At 33.7% G+C, this 22,308-nt stretch overlaps 1 protein-coding gene and 1 non-coding gene across 3 annotated transcripts; one reads left to right on the forward strand and one right to left on the reverse strand.

Moving 5' to 3' along the window:
* Nucleotides 1-12,954: 12,954 nt before the first annotated feature.
* On the forward strand, nucleotides 12,955-13,028 carry Trnan-auu (transfer RNA asparagine (anticodon AUU)). Its single transcript has one exon. It is a non-coding gene; the product is annotated as a tRNA-Asn (tRNA).
* Nucleotides 13,029-15,096: 2,068 nt separating this feature from the next.
* On the reverse strand, nucleotides 15,097-22,137 carry LOC133188356 (kelch-like protein 26). 2 transcript variants are annotated; one of them, XM_061323740.1, is made up of 3 exons: nucleotides 22,102-22,137; nucleotides 18,885-18,972; nucleotides 15,097-18,748 (listed from the first exon to the last, which is right to left on the reverse strand). In XM_061323740.1, exon 3 carries the CDS (start codon nucleotides 18,738-18,740, stop codon nucleotides 16,947-16,949), a length of 1,794 nt encoding a protein of 597 aa, XP_061179724.1. In that variant the 5' UTR covers nucleotides 18,741-18,748; nucleotides 18,885-18,972; nucleotides 22,102-22,137; the 3' UTR covers nucleotides 15,097-16,946. The 2 variants fall into 2 exon arrangements, with proteins under 2 accessions (XP_061179724.1, XP_061179723.1); XM_061323739.1 differs by lacking the exon at nucleotides 22,102-22,137 and adding an exon at nucleotides 19,813-19,896.
* Nucleotides 22,138-22,308: the final 171 nt, after the last annotated feature.

A 22,308-nucleotide genomic window follows, 5' to 3' on the forward strand; every position in this document is an offset into this window, starting at 1 on the left:
CCCAATTCCTGTTCCTGACTTAACTGTCATTGTTGCTAACTGATTTTTCAACTCATTTTGTTGTTCTGCTTATTTTCACTTGAATTTCTGTGATTTGTTGCATTGTTTTGAATTTCTACTAATCTTGTGTCAGTTGTATATTTTCAGGTTCTCAGAAGAGGAAGAAGGAAGGAAGATCAAGGCCTCCCAACAGATGAAAAATAGTCCATTTCCCAGCTATATGCAGCAGCCAACCTTGCCGGAAGTGGTAAGCAACAAGCTGCTTCTTTTTAATTAAACTTCTCACTTGATATGACATGCAAGTGTACTTTCTTTGATGTGTCTGTATTTCTTTGTTAGCAGAAGAATGTGTTGGCTGACCAGGATACTGAAGTGAGATGTTGTCCCTCTCCCATTCAACTGAAGACATGAGTAGCATGCACGGTTAGATTACCACTTTACTTCTTGCATCCTTTCCTGATATTTTGCTTGCCAATTGATGTTGGTTGTATCAGGCTTTGACCTCTTGACCTTCAATTGACAGGATGCAGAGATGCTGAGGTAGTTCAGAAGGAACATCACCAGGAGCCACATCAACAGTCATGGAAGCTTATATGGAAGTAATTTTTATGTTTTTCCAATTTTCTCTCTTTTCTTTCTCCCAATACCCTCCCTACTCTAACAAAACTAACCACCATCCTGCCTTCTCCCCAACATTCCTGTTCCTGATCTGACTTCACTGTCATTGTTTTCTATCTGATTTTTCAACTTATTTTGTTGTATAATGATTATTTTTCTTGAATTTCTGTGATTTGTTGCATTGTTAGCTCAACTAGCTGAACACTGAAGTGAGCCTTTTTGATCACCCATTGTCCGCCATCCGTCCGTCTGTAAACTTTTCACATTTTCAGCTTTTTCTCAAGAAACACTGGGTCAATTTTAACCAAAATTGGTACAAAGCATCACTTGGAGAAGTGGAGTTTAATTTGCCAAAATAAATGGCCAAATCCCCTTCCAAGGGGAGATAATCAAGAAAAGGTAAAAATAGGGTTAGGTCATTAAAAAATATTCCCAAGAACTATTGAACCAGAAAAGCTGAAACTTAAATGGAAGTTTCCTGGCATAGTGGAGATTCGAAATTGTTCAGATCATGACACCTGTGGGTAGGGTAGAGCCACAATAGGGAATCCAAATTTTTCATTGAAATATGTAGAAAATATCTTTAAAAATCTTCTTCTCAAGAACCACCTAGCAGAAAAACTTAATCTTTTATGGAAGTATTCTGTGGTAGTGTAGATTTTAAATTGTTCAAATTATGACCCCCGGGAGTAGGGCAGGGCCACAATAAAGAATCCCAAGTTTTACATTGAATATGCAGAAAATATCTTGAAAATCTTCTTCTCAAGAACCACTGGGCCAGAAAAGCTGAAACTTATGTGGAAGCATCCTTGGGTAGAGTAGATTTTAAATTGTTAAAGTCATGACCCCTGGGGTTAGGATGGGGTCACAATAGGGAATCCAAGTCTTGCATTGAAATATGTAGAAACTATCTTTAAAAATCTTATTTTCAAGAACCAATGGGCCAGAAAAGCTGAATCTAATGTGGAAGCATCCTGGGGTAGTGTAGATTTTAAATTGTTCAAATCATGACCCCTGGGGATAGGGTGGGGGCACAATAAGGAATCTAAGTTCTACATTGAAATATGTAGGAAAAATCTTCTTCTCAAGAACCACTGGGCCAGAAAAGCTGAAACTTATGTGAAAGCTTCCTTGGGTAGTGTAGATTCTAAATTGTACAAATCATGACTCCTTGGGGTAGGGCGGGGCTACAATAGGTATTACAAGGGGGAAAATCAGATGAAGAACAGCAGGGTCAAAGTTACTCAGGTGAGTGTTGTGGCCCATGCCTCTTGTTTTGAATTTCTACTAATCTTGTGTCGGTTGTATACTTTCAGTGGCTCAGAAGAGGAAGAAGGAAGGAGGACTAAGGGCTACCAACAGATGAAGAATAGTGCATTTCCAAGCTATATGGAAGAAGAAGAACGTGTTGGCTGACCAGGATCTGAAGTGAGGAATAGTCCCTCTCCCATTCAACTGCAGACATGAGTAGCATGCACGGTTAGATTCTGACTTTACTTCTTGCATCCTTTCCTGATTTTTTCCTTGCTGATTGATGTTGGTTGTATCAGGCTTTTACCTCTTGACCTTCAATTGACAGGAAGCATCCACGGGTAATGTATATTCAAATTTGTTTAAATCATGACCCCAAATGGTTGGAAGTGCCACAATGGACAATCAAAGTTCTACATAGGAATACACAGAAAAAAGCTTTAAAAAGCTTTTTCCCAGGAACAGCAAAGTGATGTTTAGTCATATTTCTGAAGAAGCATCCTTTGATAGTGTAGATTCAAGTTTGCTTAAATCATGACACATCCGGGGATGGGGTTGGGCTACAATGGGTGATCAAGTTATAAACATGGGAATATATTGGAAAAAGAATCTGCTGATGAACAAGAGTGGTCACAGTTACTCAGGTAAGTGTTGTGGCCCATGGGCCTCTTGTATTTTTAGAGGAATGGTTTGGTAAACCTCAATCCCATTGAAATGTAGAAATCCATTGTTTATCAGATTCAAGTCTGAGCATGTGTACTGTGTTAATTTCTTATTTAGATCACCTGAGCCCAAGTGAACATGTAGATTGAAGTTGGTTCATGTGTGTCATCATGAGTGTTGTTGTAAACGTAACACAATTTTATCTTCTTCTCCAGAACCACTGGTCCAATTTCAACCACATCCATGTGTACAAAGGGGATTCAAGTTTGTTCAAATGATGAGCTACACCCCAAGTCATGAGGAGGTACTTGAGAAAAAGGAGAAGGGCTAGATTGTAATTCGGGGGGGGGGGGGGGGATAATTAAGAAATAGTCAATATTGGGTTGAGTCAGTTAATATCATCTTCTCATGAACCATTATTCAAAGGAAAAAAACTTACATTGAAGCTTCCTGATGTGTGGATTCAAGTAAATTTAAATTATGGCCCCCAGTAGTAGGAATTAGGCACAATAGGGGCTGGATCAAATTTTTACATGGGAGCATATGGGAACGTTTTTTAAAAATAAATCCTCTGCATTAGAACTGAGCTAGGGGAAAAAAATGAAACTTATCTGAAAAACTATCAGTCAGAGTGTATTTTCAAGTTTGTTCAAATCATGATCCTCAGGGGTAGGGTGGGGCTACAATAAGGGCTGAAATTTTTACATAGGAAGACACAAGAAAAAAATGTTTACAAATCTTCTGCTCAACCCCTCAGAGATGATTAAACTGATATGGAAGCTTAATCCTGACATATTTTAGATTCAAGTTCGTTCAAATCATGGTCCCAGGAGGATTTATTTCTGTTGCATAACAGTAAGACCATGTTATTTGAAATAATGTTGAAGCAACCCCAGAAATAGTTGATTCAAATTAGGTAACGTTATAACTCCCTGGGGTTAGAGTGGGCAAAAAATATGAATTAAGAATTTTCCTTCTGATAATAAGGCCAAGGTGACTCAGCTGAATATTGTGGCACCTAGGTCTCATTCTTTTTAATGACCTTTGGATGTTCTTTGTTAACAGGCAGAAGATTAGGCAGATCTCAGTCCCATGGATAAGACCATTATATACTACAACAAGACTTGGGAGAATAAGGATTAACTGCTGCCTAACCATAAATTGATGGTAAGACACTATAGCTCTAGGCATTCCACTATGTACATTAGATTTTATGAGTCTTTCTAATTTCTTGAATTCCTAGTGTCTTTTTTTTTTGTTTGTAGGCAGTTGATTTTGCTGGCATTGCTCCTGATTCCAAGAGCAGGTTGTCATGATTCAGGAAGAGTTCAAAGAGATCAACAAGTGCTGACCTGAAAATGAAGGTATGACACAAGCTCTACAAACTCCTTCTATTCTGTGACATTATTTTCGCTCTTTCATTTGTTGAAGCTTTATTTATATTTTTGATGACCCTTTCAGACTTTTTCTTAATTTACAGGCAGACTGGCATCAATATTGTTTCTAAGAGCAAACAAATATGCATCAACAAGAGTACAGAGAATAAGGATGGACTGCGGCCTGACCTGGAAGTGATGGTAAGGGGCCAGCTGTACACCTAGGCCTTACACATGGTGAGACTTTTAAGGTCACTTCAGTCTATCAGTTGACATTTTGCCATTCATTTTTGTCTGTCATGATGTTTTATGCATTGTCTGTTGTCCATTACATTGTAACAATTCAATACAGTAGAACAAACTTATAACAGTTTTGCTTACAATGAATTCATGGTTATAGTGAAGTGATTTTTGAATCCCTATGATTTTAAATATATTGTGAAGTAAACAGATATAACATAAGGATGGAAATTTTGCCCATCCCTATAAGAATGTTTTACTGTATTTTTAACTTCTTAAATACTTTCTGTCCTATTTTATGCATTTTGATTTAAAGCATAGGGATAAGATAAATACAGAGTGTTTTCTTATTAATCATGATACCTCTGGGATCTCAGGAAAGAGGCAAAAACTGCTAAAATTAAACAAAATTTCAACAACAAAAAATTTACACATCTTTGAAAATCTGAATGAATGGTAAAGAAAAACATTAAGGACTTCTATCAATTTGGGGAAAAAATCTTGACCCAAAGGGCAGAGGTTTTACCTCCAGAACAGAATGTTATATAGTGAAGATTTACAAGGGCTTAGAAACTCCTTTTTTTTTTGGTTACTCAGTTCATGAGAAAATGGGATGTATCAGGTTAAGAAGAAACCTTCTATCAAAGTATTTTAATGAACCTCAAGATGGATTCTGTCTCCATGGTAAGGTCAAAATTGTCATATAGTGAAAATGCACATAATTTTAGAAACTTTTCATCTTTTCTGCAAATCTTGAAGAAACTTAGTGCATATGGTTAGGAAGAGCTTGAAACTCTACCAGAATATTGTTTATCATGGCCCTCAGGGCAGAGAACTCTACAAGTAATATTTTTTTTCATTTACAGAAAATTAGCCAAGAGGAAACTAGTTATGTCACCATCTATTGAAAATGTAGAGGATGATTCACCTGATCCAAAATTTCAGGATAAAAAGGATCCATTTGTCACCCTTTTTTTCAAATTGGACACACTATAAATAGCTAAACACAAAGAATTCAATTTGCATTGCTAAGTACATTGTTATTAACAAAGTGATGGACACACCAAATACCTAAACTCACAGAATTCAATGGACAGTACTGAGTACATTGTTATTAACAAAGTGATGGACACACTAAACAGCTAAACTCATAGAATTCAATGGACAGTGATGAGAACATTGTTATTAATGAAGTGATAGACATACTAAACAGCTAAACTCATAGAATTCAATGGACAGTGATGAGTACATTGTTATTAATCAACAAAGTGATGGACATACTAAACAGCTAAACTCATAGAATTCAATGGACTGTAGTGCTGAGTACATTGTTATAACAAAATGATGTACACACTAAACAGCTAAACTCATAGAATTCAATGTACATTGCTGAGTACATTGTTATTAAAGTGATGGACATACTAAACAACTAAACTCAGAATTCAATGGACATGCAATGCTGAGTACATTGTTATTAACAAAGTGATGGACACACTAAACAGCTAAACTCACAGATTTCAATGGACATTGCTGAGAACATTGTTATAACAAATGATGGACATACTGAACAGCTAAACTCAGAATTTGATGGGCAGTGCTGAGTACATTGTTATCAACAACGTGATGGACACACTTAACATCTAAACTCACAGAATTCAATGGACAGTGATGAGTACATTGATATTAACAAAGTGATGGACACACTAAACAGCTAAACTCAGAATTCAATGGAAAGTGCTGAGTACATTGTTATAACAAAGTGATGGACACACTAAACAGCTAAACTCACAGAATTTAATGGACAGTGATGAGTACATTGTTTTTTACAAAGTGATGGACATACTAAACAGCTATAAACTCATAGAATTCAATGGACAGTGCTGTCAGGGTACACTAAATGGTTAAACTCACAGAATTCAATGGACAGTGCTGAGTACATTGTTATAACAAAGTGATGGACATACTAAACAGCTAAACTCACAGAATTCAATGGACAGTACTGAGTACATTGTTATTAACAAAGTGATGGACACACTAAACAGCTAAACTCACAGAATTCAATGGTCAGTGATGAGTACATTGTTATTAACAAAGTGATGGACACACTAAACAGCTAAACTCACAGAATTCAATGGACAGTGATGAATACATTGTTTTTAACAAGGTGATGGACATACTAAACAGCTATAAACTCATAGAATTCAATGGACAGTGATGAGTACATTGATATTAACAAAGTGACAGACACACTAAACAGCTAAACTCATAGAATTCAATGGACTGTAGTGCTGAGTACATTGTTATAACATAATGATGTACACACTAAACAGCTAAACTCATAGAATTCAATGTACATTGCTGAGTACATTGTTTTTAAAGTGATGGACATACTAAACAACTAAACTCAGAATTCAATGGACATGCAATGCTGAGTACATTGTTATTAACAAAGTGACGGACACACTAAACAGCTAAACTCACAGATTTCAATGGACATTGCTGAGAACATTGTTATAACAAATGATGGACATACTGAACAGCTAAACTCAGAATTTGATGGACAGTGCTGAGTACATTGTTCTCAACAACGTGATGGACACACTTAACAGCTAAACTCACAGAATTCAATGGACAGTGATGAGTACATTGATATTAACAAAGTGACGGACACACTAAACAGCTAAATTCAGAATTCAATGGACAGTGCTGAGTACATTGTTATAACAAAGTGATGGACACACTAAACAGCTAAACTCACAGAATTCAATGGACAGTGATGAGTACATCGTTTTTTACAAAGTGATGGACATACTAAACAGCTATAAACTCATAGAATTCAATGGACAGTGCTGTCAGGGTACACTAAATGGTTAAACTCACAGAATTCAATGGACAGTACTGAGTACATTGTTATTAACAAAGTGATGGACACACTAAACAGCTAAACTCACAGAATTCAATGGACAGTGATGAATACATTGTTTTTTTACAAGGTGATGGACATACTAAACAGCTATAAACTCATAGAATTCAATGGACAGTGATGAGTACATTGATATTAACAAAGTGATGGACATACTAAACAGCTAAACTCATAGAATTCAATGGACTGTAGTGCTGAGTACATTGTTATAACAAGATGATGTACACACTAAACAGCTAAACTCATAGAATTCAATGTACATTGCTGAGTACATTGTTATTAAAGTGATGGACATACTAAACAACTAAACTCAGAATTCAATGGACATGCAATGCTGAGTACATTGTTATTAACAAAGTGATGGACACACTAAACAGCTAAACTCACAGATTTCAATGGACATTGCTGAGTACATTGTTATTGACAAAGTGATGGACATACTAAATAACTAAACTCAGAATTCAATGGACAGTGCTGAGTACATTGTTATTGGCAAAGTGACGGACACACTAAACAGCTAAACTCACAGATTTCAATGGACAGTGCTGAGTACATTGTTATAACAAAGTGATGGACACACTAAACAGCTAAATTCAGAATTCAATGGACAGTGCTGAGTACATTGTTATAACAAATTAAGTGATGGACACACTAAATAGCTAAACTTACAGAATTCAAGGGACAGTGCTGAGTACATTAAACGGCTAAACTCACAGAATTCAGTGGACAGTGCTGAGTACATTAATTAACAACAAACTTCATCTGACCTTTATGGATATATGCTCTGCTCCCGATTTGTATTGTTTTAATGGTCGACTTTTGAACTTGATTACTATTTGTTATCTCCATATTTCATACATGTACCATCTGCACCACCACATCAGATGTAACTGAATAATTTCTGACAGGCATACAGAGATCAGGGACAGACTAGAAACCTGTTGGACTTATTCTTAAGTTCTTGTCACATGCTTGCAATTATTGATCATCAACAACTGCATAGGATTTAGAAAACAAATGATTACTCCCGATATCAACAGAATGCAGTTCACTTAGGGATTAAGAACTTAATTGACTCTGAAATTCATATTATTATAAAGGCATTAAATCACAAGATATTATATGGAAGAAAAGGCTGATTGTTACTTAACTATTGTCTGTCTGTTTATAAGTGTTTTTCTCTGGGGTTTTTTTAATATATATTTTCTTATAAAGATTTTTTAATGATCAGTTATTTAAGCTTTAAAAAAAAAACAAGGGGTGTAATATTTAATCAGTGCTTGTCTGAATATGTAAGATTAAAAGCAAGGGAGGTATATTTGTCCATGTTTAAACAAGAGTCATTAAAAAAATGTTTTCTTTTTATTATTTATTCAGTGTAAAATAGGACAACATATTTTTTTTGGAAACTTAACCAAATAGGACAATATTATTCTATTTTCCCTCAAGTACTTGTTGCAACAAAAATTGTAAGCTCTCTAATAATTTATTTTTAAATACAATGTATTTTAATTTTAAATTCAAAGTGTCATGTTTTTTTTCAAACTATTATATTGGACTATTCATTGCAGTTAATTACATTTTTTTTTTCTTGGCTTAAAATATATTAAGAGAAAAATATTTTTCATCCACTTAGATTTAATTCATTCATAACAAAAAGTAATGTTTTCCATTATTTTTTTTCCAAATCTAACTTATAACAATTTTATTGTTTATTTGAATGACAATTTCAGCAGAAATATTTTTTTAACAATGCTGAATTAAGAAGATAGGACTGATCAGTCCCCCACCTTTTTTACATTCAGAGGAACAGATAACAAGAAATATCTTTTGGGATATAATCTCCCTCATATTAACTCATTTTTACTTTAATATTGATTTTTTTTTAATGATCATTCAAAAAATTTACTTCTTTCTGAATTGTAAGGAAAGTATCCTCATTCAAAATTTAAATATGAAAATACATCATATAAAGTATATATTCTTTTCGTATGTTAAATATAGGCATCTTACTGACAATTTCTTTTGTTCAAAATTTTTGCTATTTCATATTTTTTTTTCATTTTCAACAGTAAGTATACATTGCTATTTGAACAGTAAATAAACAATGCTATTTAATTTTTCAATTTTTGTTCAAAATGCCAAAATCATGCAAAAATTGAAAAGCACAGAAATGACCTTTCTGAGTTAGCTTTTAGTAATTTTCCTTTCAGTTACTGTTATTCCTTCAATGTATTTTTTTCCTTCCATTTTCTTCCATTTTTGTTGTTTTTGTTGTTGTTGAAAAGTCAATATTTTGATTTAATACTCTCTCTTTTTCTTTTAAATTCAGACAGAGTTATATTTTTCACCCTAGGTAGTTTTGTGAAAACAAAACTGATCAGTTCCCTTCCTCTCCTTCTAATTGATTAATACATGAGGTATGAATTTTTTTTTTACTGCTTTCTAAATAAAAAGAATTAAGTCAAGTTCATGCAAAAATTTTCCCTCATAAAGCACATACATGTAGTTTGAAGTAAATGTATATTTTATCATATTTTTTTATTATATCCATATAAAAGGCTATAAGTTTGAATTTGCAATTTCATAGAGCAACACTATTTTGCTATTTAATATTTTTTTTAAATTTGAACATAAAGCAAGAATTTGAAAAATGGATAAATTACCTATTATGCAGCAATTTTTTTTTAACAATACTGTACCTTTCTCTTTCCTTTTTTTTTTTTTTAGTTAAGAAGAATATTCTCTTTCTTTTGTTAATATGAATTTGAAAACTTAATTAGTTAAAAAATCTGATCCTTGTAATAAAGCTAGTTCTCTTTTCTATTTTTCTCTTGAAAAGACTGATCAGTCCTTTCTCTTTTCACATTTACAGGAAAAAATGGCAGGGGATGCCTCCAAGGCTATGTCTCACCCCTAACTCAATTTTGCTTCATTTTGATTTTTCCCCTAACTTATTTTTACTTTGATATTTAATGAAATTTTGACTTACCGGGTATTTTGAAATGTAAAAAAGAAGTCGCTTCAAGTTTTTAGCTTGAGGAGCTTATTGTAATATATTTTGAAATTCTTTTATTTTCTTTTTGAATTGTAACTTTATGAAGGGCAGTATCGGTAGATTTAAGTTTCTGCAGTTTCATTTTTAATTCTTTATGTCAAGTTCATTTCAGACTAACATTTATTTTGATATTGTATTTTTAAATAACTTTACAAAAACTGTAAAATCAGATAATCAAGAAAAATTATACCCATTATATTGCACATATAAAAACAAGTTTTTTTTTTTTACAAGTTAGTAAGATATTCTGGGATATTTTCTTCTCTTTTAATTTTTCAAGGGTAGTGACATATAAATTTTACATCTCAAAACTCTCCTTTCTCTTTAACTTTTTTTTCACTTTCATACAATATATTTAAATATTTAGCAATTCATTGTGTCAAGCATATATAAGTTTTAATTTCATGTTTGAGAAATATATACATGTAGTAAAAACCTCCCTCTCTCCCTCTACTTATTTCTTTGTGTAAAGACACCCATTAACTTTTTCATTAACTTAAAAGTACATGTATAAGCAATATTTAATTAGTACTTAATAACATCAGATAAACAAAATGTTAGCAACTTCACATATCTGAATTATTTCTGACTGTATATAAGAATTTGATATTGATAATGACAATGTTGTTGATATATTTAAATCAACATAATTACCTTTTCATTTTTTTTTCCATTTTATCCACTATTGGTAAAATATTAATTGCCAATTTTATTCATAAGTTGTATATTGTATTCCTCATTTAAGCTGTAAATTTTGAAGCTGTGCATAGGGTTAATTGAATCCAAGATACATGTACATGTATTATCTGCAAAATGATGAGCCTTATTGTAGATTTACATTAATATAGGAGAGGGTGTGTACATTGTAAGACTGCACATAAGTTTGAAATTTTTATAGAGCAGTGTAACCAAAATATGTTTTACACCAAAGACCTGAATTTTTTTATTTTGACCTTTAACCATTGACCTCAAGATCAACAGGCTGCGATTGTTTTTAAGATAGCGTCATCAACTCAAGTTTCATTGCAGCCCTCTTAAATTTTAAATCACTTTTTGATATGCTAGCCAATACATTTTTAAAAAAAAAATTTTCTGCACCGATTCTTGAAAAAAAATGTGATCTCTTAGTTGCATTATCACCTTTTGATATGTTTCAATAAACATTCCAATAATCTTACTATATTCTCTCTTTTTTTCTCTTTGATTTGCACAACAGGCCTTAATGTACAAATTATTTTACCGGTAATCTTTTTATGTAACAGTAATTTTCAATTGTTTGGGATGCTCTCTCCACATTTTTTTTTCATTACAAAAGAATTTATTGATGCTATATATACTTTGCTTTGTACATTTTAATGTTATGCAATATGCACCATGTGCAACTAAGTACACAAGTAGTAGAGATTGGTTTTCTAGAGAAAGATTCATTTTTTTCTCTAGTTTTTCCTCATAAGCATGACAAGTAATGCAATAATTGTGAAAAAAATGTTTTCCAATTGTTATACATGATGCTGTGTTCTGAGTTAAAATTTATGATTCATATTAAAATAAACTATTTCGTTGTCATGAAATTAAACTTGTTGAGTTCTCACTGAGTCTAAAGGCAGTCTAAGATGTCTTTAAGGATTTATCACAAACCCTCCTTTACTCTGAAATCTTTCATCTCTCCCTGATCTCTTAGGGGTAGGGTGGGGGAAGGGTTTAAGTTATTACAAGGATTTTTTTTTTATTATATCAATATGGGAGATTTTGATTATATTGTAATAGAAACTGGGAGGAAGGCTGGCCTTTCAGTGATCAATATTATACTAAATTAACAGTAAAAGATAAGGTTTGGAAAAGGGGGTGCAATGTCCCCCCAATACTACATGCCTATGATTACAAAGTACATCATACATATAATTAAAAAAGCCCAGACAGTTATTCCTTATTAGCTCACCTGAGCTGAAAGCTTAAGTGAGCTTTTCTGATCAGATTTTGTCTGGTGTCTGTCTGTAAACTTTTCACATTTTCAACTTCTTCTCAAGAACCACTAAGCCAATTTCGACCAAACTTGCCACAAAGCATCTTTGTGTGAAGGGAATTCAAGTTTGTTCAAATGAAGGGCCGCACCCTCTTTCAAGGGGAGATAATTAAGAATTGGTGAAAAAATCTTCTCGAGAACCATTGGGCCAGAAAAGTTGAAACTTACATGATACCTTCATAACAAAATGTAGATTCAAATTTGTTCAAATCATGACCCCCGCATCTAAAGAAAAGTGTACTATAGCAAAAACTATACTCAGAAAAAAAGTGGGTGTTCTACAGGCCTATATTCCATGGTCAAAGTAAAGATCCCCTATAGGGTCCCCATCCTAGTTTAGAGGACCATGATTTGAACAATTTCAAATCAACACTACCTCACTAAGCTTTCATATGTATTACAGGTAAGTTCCATCTTTTCTTGCCCAGTGGTTCTCGAGAAGAAAAATTTTTAGTGACTCCTCCCTAATTTTGTTTTCTTGATTATTTTCACTTGGAAAGGGGCTTGGTCCCTCATTTGAATAATTTAGAATCTTCATTACCCATAAATGTTTTGTGCCAACTTTGGTCAAAAATGCTAGTTTACAGACAGACAGGCAGCTAGACAGATTGAGATTCCGCTTCAGTATATATATATATATATATATTTAACAACTCTACAAATTCCGGGGGGGGGGGGGGGGGGGACTTGCAGTTGAAAGCCCTGTCTGGGGCTAAAGATTCTGGGTTGTGTGTCTTCCAAGAGTGAAGACAATTTCAAATGGAAGGAATGGAGTGGTTTGGCCAAATGGACCATGGATATCGGTCTGGATGGCTCAGTGGTTAGAGTGCCTGACTATTAATGCAGGGATCCTGGGTTCGATTCCTAGTCCAGCCATAAAATTTCTCCTTTCCTGCTTTAACACACAAAGAGGAGTATGTCAAATAAATGGCTTTGTTTCTCAGCCCATTGCAATAAAATACTATTTTGAAACTTTATTTTGTTTTAAAAGTGTAATTTCAAATAGTTTTCCAAGGTCAGTCCCAATATAAGCATCATGTTGGCAAACTGCACAAATAGAAAGTAGTGTTGTGTGCTTCCAAATCTGTATATATTGATTAAAAAAAAATAAAAAACCTCTAATTTTGTCAATGAAAAAGTTATTAATGATGATAACTCAATTTGAACTTTCTGCAAATTCAATATCTTCCCTATAACTACTAATTTCAAATCAATTTCAACCAAACTTGGCAAGCACATTCTTAGTTATAGATAAAGTCCATTCATCAATTTCAACCAAACTTGGCAAGCACATCCTTAGTTATAGATAAAGTCCATTCATGTTGGGAATGAAGAGTCAGACCATGATGCAAGAGAAATAGTTTGAAAACAATATTTTACAGAGTGGGATTTTTTAAGATTACATCAAGAAAACCATAAATCACCCCACCCCCCAAACACTTTTGAAATAGCAATATCAAATAGTATAGCATAACTTTAAAGTTTGTCCAAATCATAAGGGGGGAGGGGAGCACCCCAGTCAAAAAAAAATCCAACCCAAAAATTTCTTTACAAGCAAAAAACAAAACAAAACAAAAACTTAAAAACTCCCTTCCCAAATGTATCAAACCCAGGGCATTGGCTTCAGTATATATATATTTAACAACTCTACAAATACAGGGGGGGGGGGGGGACCAAATTTGAATGTCAAAATGATTTAATATGCGATACAATAAAATAATTATTTTTATGCCCTTACTGCTTTGCATATTTTTGAGAATTTACCTGTCTTTGATTTACGATTTGGTTGATAATATGCATGAGAGGTGCAGCTAATACCAAAGATTGGATTTAAGGACATATGCAACGTACCTTACTTACTGATAATTTTTCAGGATATTCTTAATTTAAGATTATAGTGCCATCAGATGTTCGTTGACAAAAAATCAGCATGCATTACCAGGGGTTTTGAAAAGATATCAATTGATGAAAATTCTTGTATAATTCAAAGAAAAATACACAAAAATTACTAAACATATATTCTACATGTTTTGTTTATCAAAACTTGTTTTAGAAGAAGTGTACAACAGCATAATTATATAGATATAAAAATGTAGCACACAATTCCTTTAAGTATTGGAACTCTTCAACTCCAGGAAAAGAAACAATAAAGTTCAAACTACGTTGCGTATGTCCTTAAAATTAGACTCTAGCATAACACTGTCATGAATGTATAGAAAAATACTTGATATCTCTCTTATTCTCTCATTTCCATATGGAACCTGCATTTACAAAGGTTTCAAAACGAAATTAACAGTATGGTCACCATTACACATAGATCTGGGAACAAATGAGCATAAAGCAATGCCTGCTAATTTTATGTGTTCAAATACTATTCCTGAGTAGCTAAGTTGGTGAAGCACAAGGCATGCTACCTTAAATGTCACATTTCACAATGTAGGTCATGTACCTCACGAATTTTCAACAATTAAACTATGGTATTATGATGTAACAATAGAGATATTCACGCTCATTCATGGTAGTTCATGAGAAAATGAACTGTTTTCTGATTTCTGATTTGTAAAGAATCTTTAGGAAAAATACTTGGAAATGTAGATAAATACAAATACATGTATACAACTACATGTACATTAAATGAAAATGTGCCAACTACATGTATGCATTCAGTCAGTAAAAAATTGAAAGCTTGTGTCCTTATTATTGTATGCCTAAGAAAATGGATTTGCACTTCATAAATACAAACATTTATAACTTTTTGTATACGTAAAGTTGCAGTTTAGATGTTGACCATTCCTTTAAATAAAAATTTTTTTTGTTTTTTGTTTTGGAAAGTTGATTTTGACACAAATTTCCTGTGTTGCTATCATTTGTCAACTGAATCATAAGCATCCTCATATATATGTAGTTAATGCTAACTTTTTCTCTAAACAAATATATTAAGAAAATGCATTCAACACATGGTTTATTCACATCATAGATCAATTATCTGTATGCATGTTATGGAAACCTTTATATCAATCTAATTAAAATTAGACATTCCAAATCCACTTCTTGAGAAGACGTAGGGTATTCGTATCATCTAAATAATTTTAATTAGAATGCCTTCATATGTTTATCACAATATATACATAAACCACTTATACCGTACAAATGGTACACATGTAAACCTTATCATAGAGACTAGTCCTCAGCAATACTGGTAATCAACATGTACACATTTTAAACATTTCAAGTGTAGATGATCTTTATTACATTTCTGTAAAAACAATAGAAGTAAAATTACAGCTTTGCTTGTCAAAAGACAGAAAACACTCAGACTTAAACATGACAATTTGTAATAAAAACTAACAAAGTCAATAAATATGAAACCATCAGAATTCTACAGACTCATTCAAAAATAGTTATTTAGAATCATCCCAGTGTTTGAAAACACTGTTGAAATCATTTTTCAAAGTCTTTTTGCACAAAACATGTTTAGTACTACATGTGTCTGATATGTTCAAACAAAAATTGTGCATACACTAGCATACTAGTCTAAAATTGTGAAATAATTATATCTCTCATGTTTTAAACTTTGCTGAATACTGATACACTCCTTGTAATTTTTTATAATCAGGAGAAAAGAATAAACAAATAATGTACCGGTACACCTCAATTCAACAATAAATAATTTTGATGATATTCATTTATAATTTAATTCATTACAATTAAACCTGTAGTGTATATACGCATATTAAATAACAACATCTGTGAATAATGATGAACAAGTGCTATACTGACATGATCAAGGGCAGATATAAAGCAGGAACATCATTCAAATACTCTCTCAGGGTTGTGGATAACCACTCGCAAATGCGAGTAAAATTTGCTGTGGGCGATTAGATATTAAAAATCTGGTCGCCCACATGGTGAACGATTTTTTTTCTGGAACATAATCACATTTCAGTTTTAAATTTTATGTACTTTCAGTTTTTAAGAAAACACTCTATTAAACTAGATTTTTTGTGTTACTTACAAGCATATTATTCCAACATATACGTAACTGAGATCAAACATGGCAATTTATCAAAGTGGTTAAATCTCCGTTGATACAAGAGCAAATGTTCAAGATTGTTCTGACAGAAATATTGTAACAATCAGCTATGGTTGTCACACACTCCACGCTAGTTATTCACAGACAGAATTTGAATTACCATGTCAAATGCATACAATAAAAGATCGCAATCAAACTTCATCACAGGTTGTATGTAATTTATTATTTAATATGCCCCCTTGTTAAACCACAGACGCTTCAGTTTATAAGTTAAACAGTACAAAATGTAATGAACATATTATTGGATCAAAGTTTTTAGAAAAGAGAAAACGTGACAAATATTCATATACTGCGAACATATCAATACTACAAAAAAAAAACAAAATCAATTAGAAAAATTAGGATTTTTGTTGTTATTTTTAATTTACAAATAATGTGGGCCCGTGGGTCACATTGTGGGCCTGTAAAATTTGAAAAGTTATGAGCCCACATGGCCCCTAAGGTTTCAAAAGTTAACCACAACCCTGTCTATAAAGAACGAGCTAATTCAACAAAATCATTTCTGTTCCAGAAAGTACCCATGGATGCCTTGCTAATGTATCTTTGTCTTTAAAAACTATAAAAATATAAATAAGTACTAGTGCCTCCTTTTCCCTGACTGTTTTACATGTACAATAAATATTAACTATGGCATCTACGGAATTTATTTACTGCAGCTGTAACTGCGACATGAGGTCTCAAAATTATTTTATGCCATTTAATCAAATAAAGTGAGGAAGAGTTAAAATAGCACAAGCTTTTCCATTGATTCTTGTAGCAAAGTGTTCAACAATCTCAACTTTGTCTTTCTCAGGGTCATATCTCTGAACATACTCCGACAAGTAATGCTCTCCCCCTATCCCCCCAACAATCAAAATTGTATTGTTCAAAACACAAGATCCTGCTTCACGGATGTTAAACTTAGCTTTGCAGACCGTCCACTGATTGGCTCTGGGACAGTACCTTTCGATTTCTGTAATAGGGATAGGAAACCCATAAGCATCCTCAATGTTACCTCCAATAACGTAAATCTTTTCCTTCACTTCCATCATTATATGATTCAGTCTATTCTGCAGCATTGGGGCTCTCTCTTCCCATGTATCCTCTTCTGGGGTGTAGGCAAAGAGTTTTTTCCATGTTCCAACAAACACTTGTCCACCGGACACATAGATTTTACCACTGCACACACACCCTGCATGGCCATAAACATGACGACTCAATGGCTGCTTCATCTCCCATTCGTTGCTCATGATGTCATAGCATTCCACTGTGTGCATTACCTTGTTTTCATCCTGTCCAGCAATTGCATAAAGCTTGGAGTCCAAAGCCAGCATCACAAAATCTTTCCTAGGCTCATTCATGGGAGCTAACTCAAACCATGTGTCAAACCTTGGATCATATCTAAAGCAGCGAGCTGTTGCAATGTCTGTGCTACTTCCTGCACCTTCGTATTTTCCTCCACATGTATACAGAAAGTTATCCACTACAGCTACTGATGGATTGTACAATGGAACAATAGCCTCTTTCAGGTAACCTCGTTTGGTATTTCCAAAATTGAAGGTCTCTAAATTGGAAGCATGGCACATGACTAGAACTGGTGCATCTGAACGGACCTTTGTTCTCTTGTTTTGAAGTAATGGTTGCTTACTGACAACAATATGATAATCTTTTGCTTCAGTAAGCAGACTGCTGCATTCAGGATGCTGCTTCATTATAGGAACCTTACTGACTCTCTCCACAAGTTCCTCACCTGTCATCAAGGGGAACTTGATATTTTCAATCAGTTCAGACACAAATTGTTCTCTCTCTGCTGGGTCATATCGAATCCACTTCAGAACAAGATTGAACAGCATAAACTCTGAGGACACACGGAGACTGTTTTCTGCCAGAAGTTGTGATAACTGCACATTATTCAACATTGAATACTGTTCTGATTCTGCCAGTTCCTCAAAGTTGTGGAGCATGAATCGCCTGGAAGCTTGACATAAAGGCTCTAAGGAATACAGTTCTGCAATGTTTAGAATGTCAACACAGTTACGCACAGAGATCGAGGCTTCGAGATATGTGCTGCATAAATCCATAGCATCACTAACTTGTAAATGTGTTGCAGCGGAGAGAACATCTTCAACATTTTGTGTGTTTAATTTAAGCTCCCCTGTGTATGCAAAGTCTACAATGATCTTCAAACCATTTGCTGAAATTCCTTTCAACTCTACTGTATTCTCATGGCATTCTTTCATATTACTGGTCAGCATTGCTTGGAAATAATCACTGCATGCCACCATGACTACCTTGTGAACTGCAAAGCTTTCATCGTCTGCTTTCAAAGTATAATCGCAGAGTAAAGATTTTTGTCGTAAATCATCAAGTCCTTTCACAATTTTTTCAAAGTGATTTCCAGCCTTTAAAGACATTTCCATCAAAGGTAAAGTACTGTCTTTCAAATTATTGATAAGTTCAGCATTGTTCTGTTGTTGCACTAGTTGCCTCAACATTTTCCTTGGTGAAAGTGGCATGGTTTTGTCTGTAAATAGAAAGAATAAAACTTACTCTACCTAGTAGTTCATATTTCTAAATTTTTAATTCATGATTACCTCAGTGCATTAAAAGATATATATTGGTAAAAATTAATCTGCATTTAAAAGAAGCTGTATACTAACATAAGTTATGTGCCACAAATCAAGAGGCCCATGGGACTTGACAGTCACACCAGTGTCATCAGTTTTTCTGCCTTTTGGTACTGGAACTCTGGAATCATGTGATATAAATTTGGTGAGGACTCTTTGTTCACTATTTTTATTTTTGAATGTTACTAGGTGTAGAAAAGATCTTTAAAGATATCTTGGCAAACAGCTAGCTACCTGGTATTTACCATAATCATTCAAACAGTTTGCCAGCTAGCTGTCTCTGAGGGAGACAAGTTAACTCAAAGAATTTATGTCCCTCTCTTAAGGACAAAATAAATGGGTGAACCCCCCCCCCCCCCCCAAAAAAAACCATCAGGAGAAGAAAAGAAAGTTTGACCTTCACCTTTACCTTTTTGCCTCATATTCAAAGGGATTTTCAAAAGTTTGAGAGAGTTTTCACCTTTCTTAAGTTTCACTGCAAAAGCTCTCATTCAATATATTGATGACCTTTTAACCTACCTTGACCTTTGAATTTTGACCTCAAAATCAACAGAGGTCTTCTTTTTTTTAAGTCAAAAGGGGTTATGATACAAAATTTCATTGCAGAGAACTAAAGTTATCACTTTGCAATACATGTGTATATGAATGGATGACCTTTGACCTTTTGACCCCAAAATCAATAGGGATTTTCATTAAGTCATAGGGATTTATATATGAAGTTTCATTGCAAAAGTTTATTAATAAAGACTTTTTAGATATCATCTGGAAACAATTGTTATACACAGAATGACAGACAGATCTAAATTACTATACACTACTTATAGCAAAAGTAGGGAATAAAAAATTCAGATTTAGAGATTACCGGTAAATGTATATAAAAGATATGATCAACTAGCTAAGACCCACCTTGGAACATGGACCCTGGACAAGGGGAAATAATTTTTTTTAAAGTGCTACTTACAATCAAGCAAACACCCATGAACATGATGAGTAAAGAGAAAAAAATATTTGAAGATGTGTTTTCAAAGCATGACCATCTTGGCCCCATCCTAGGTGGGGATGTGTTTTGTCTTTTGACTTTTGCACAAGGAGTCTAGGAATAAAGCAAAATAAAGGTTTGATTGCTAGAAAAAGAAACTTTTGATTTTTAATGAAGTCTGCAATTTTATGTATGCAAATACTCCAATTTTCAGACCAAAACATTCCCATTATATACTTCCAGAAAGTATCAAAAAACAGCCCAGACAGGTCATTTTATTTTTCAATTACGTTAGTCTAGCTGTAACAAAACATGGAATAAGACTTGCCTGGCCTCGAGACCTAGCTGCAGAACTATAGTGTTATGGTTTTATATATTAGTCTTCGACCATAACACTACAGATCCCGTAATGCAAAATATTGTGCAATTTACAGCTCAAAATTTTCTGCACACTTTCGAATGTATTTCGCCACCTTTTAGCTTTGGTCAATCAATGACCTTTCATTCCCTAATTCTGGACATATTCTGTAATCAACCTGTTATAGCGAGCGCAGTGAGAAGCGTGAAGCATTGCTCATCACTGCAAGCTCTTAAAGCAACGCCTGGGCTAAGAGAAAATTCAGACTTTGCACATTGATCCAAACAAATTTTCCGCATTTACCTGTGGTCCCATAATGCTTTGAGTATTGTATCTCGCCGCAAACATCGTTCTTGCGGTAACAAGAAGTTCCAAGAAAAAAATTAATTCACCTTGATTTGATGGATGTATAGCAGATAAATAGTAGATTAAACCTTCTTTATTAAAATTAGCGCTGTTCAGACTTTGTTTTGGTAATGCAACTTACAAGCGACGTCATGTGACATCAGAGTCTAGACATACAGGGATCGACATTAACGGTTGTCCGATTGCCCGGGACAAGTAAATTCTCAGTTCGGGCAAGTGAAGTTGTCGACATACTTGTCCGATCGGGCAAGTGAATTTTTCTGATACAAAATGTACATATTTATTTAGTTTACATCAATTTATAGATAAAACAATAAATTGAACACTTGATTTCCGCCACGCACCTGACTGACAATGTTTTGCATTTGAAATTCCTTGGTAGCATTTCTGAATTATACCGTTCATTTAAAAATCGAGTTTGTTGTTTTCTTTCGTAGGAAATACACTCTACGTCTAACAAAATTTTGTTAACTTCTTATTAGGAAATTAGATTATTCAAGCACAGAATATAGGTACAATGTAACACGTTGTATCCTGATCAAGGTAAGATGTATGTTTCGTAGCAACTATCTTCCTTAAGCGTTGCTTCACAGTTATCGCTGAAAATCACGAATTACAAAATGATCCTACCGCAAATAATTTTCAAAAATATGATATTTAAAAAGGAAATGGAGGGTTATTGCTGCATGGCAGTGTGTGTTAACAGGTTACATTTACAAGTACATTTACAAGCGGTATACATTTATGTACAAATGCAGGATCAAAATTTTTTCAGGTACCAGGTAGCTCAACTTGCCAAATTGACAGTAGTGTATTTTGTCACATTTTTTCTTTTCATAATGTTTGCAGTAATTAATAATTTTCGTCTTAAGTTCCATCCTAATTTTGGGCAACCAAGTTTTGCATTCGGACAAGTCAAAGTTTGAGATCACTTGCCCGAAGGGCAAGTGAATCTGAAAGTTAATGTCTATCCCTGACATACTAAATGTCACGTGCTATTTGAAGAGCCCGAGCTAAATAAAACTGAATATAGGTATCTGCGCTCACCCTAACAGTCGCACCGTCAATTTTATCCATCTCCTAACCCCTTCTAGTTGTCTCTACTGACCAATAAACTTGCTTGTTGTGAATTTGTTGTCGGATGGCGGAATTCAAAGACTTAAATATAAAACAATAATGCTACAGTTCTGCAGCTACTCGAGACCATAAATTGAGAACAGCTTGTCATTTATAATGCATATGTTATCAAAAGTTTGCAGGTTTGTATAAATTATTCCAATTTAAGCATATGGTAAAAATTTTGTTTTGTTATCAAGATTATTTCAAAAGTTTTATTGATTTGAAATTTTGACTTAAGTCTGTTCTCAGCTTATGGTCTTGGGGCCTGGCTTAAGTCACTTAAGTGCAAGTTCTTCCATCACCATACACCATATTTCCCTCAGATATTGATTAAATACGAACCAATGAACTTTTTACTAAAGTTCTTGAAAACAAAGAAGCATGAAATGGTACATTTACAATGTTTACATTTTTTTCAATCAACTTACTTGTAGTTGGTTGTTGTTTCATAGGATTAACATGTTTGTGCAAAATATGTTTTTGACATTATTTCAGTAATAAGTTTTATCAAAATGTCGAGCCCGATATGAATACAAGATTTTCTTGCTGTTATAATATTCGTCAGCTGTTGTCATAATAATATATTTTTTAAATATATGAGATTAAATTGATGGATCATACTAGTAAATTTTTTA

Source organism: Saccostrea echinata, unplaced genomic scaffold (genome assembly GCF_033153115.1).
Source record: "Saccostrea echinata isolate AGI-Se365-2 ecotype Australia unplaced genomic scaffold, CSIRO_AGI_Sech_v1 ptg000016l, whole genome shotgun sequence".
In the NCBI taxonomy this organism is placed as follows: domain Eukaryota; kingdom Metazoa; phylum Mollusca; class Bivalvia; order Ostreida; family Ostreidae; genus Saccostrea; species Saccostrea echinata.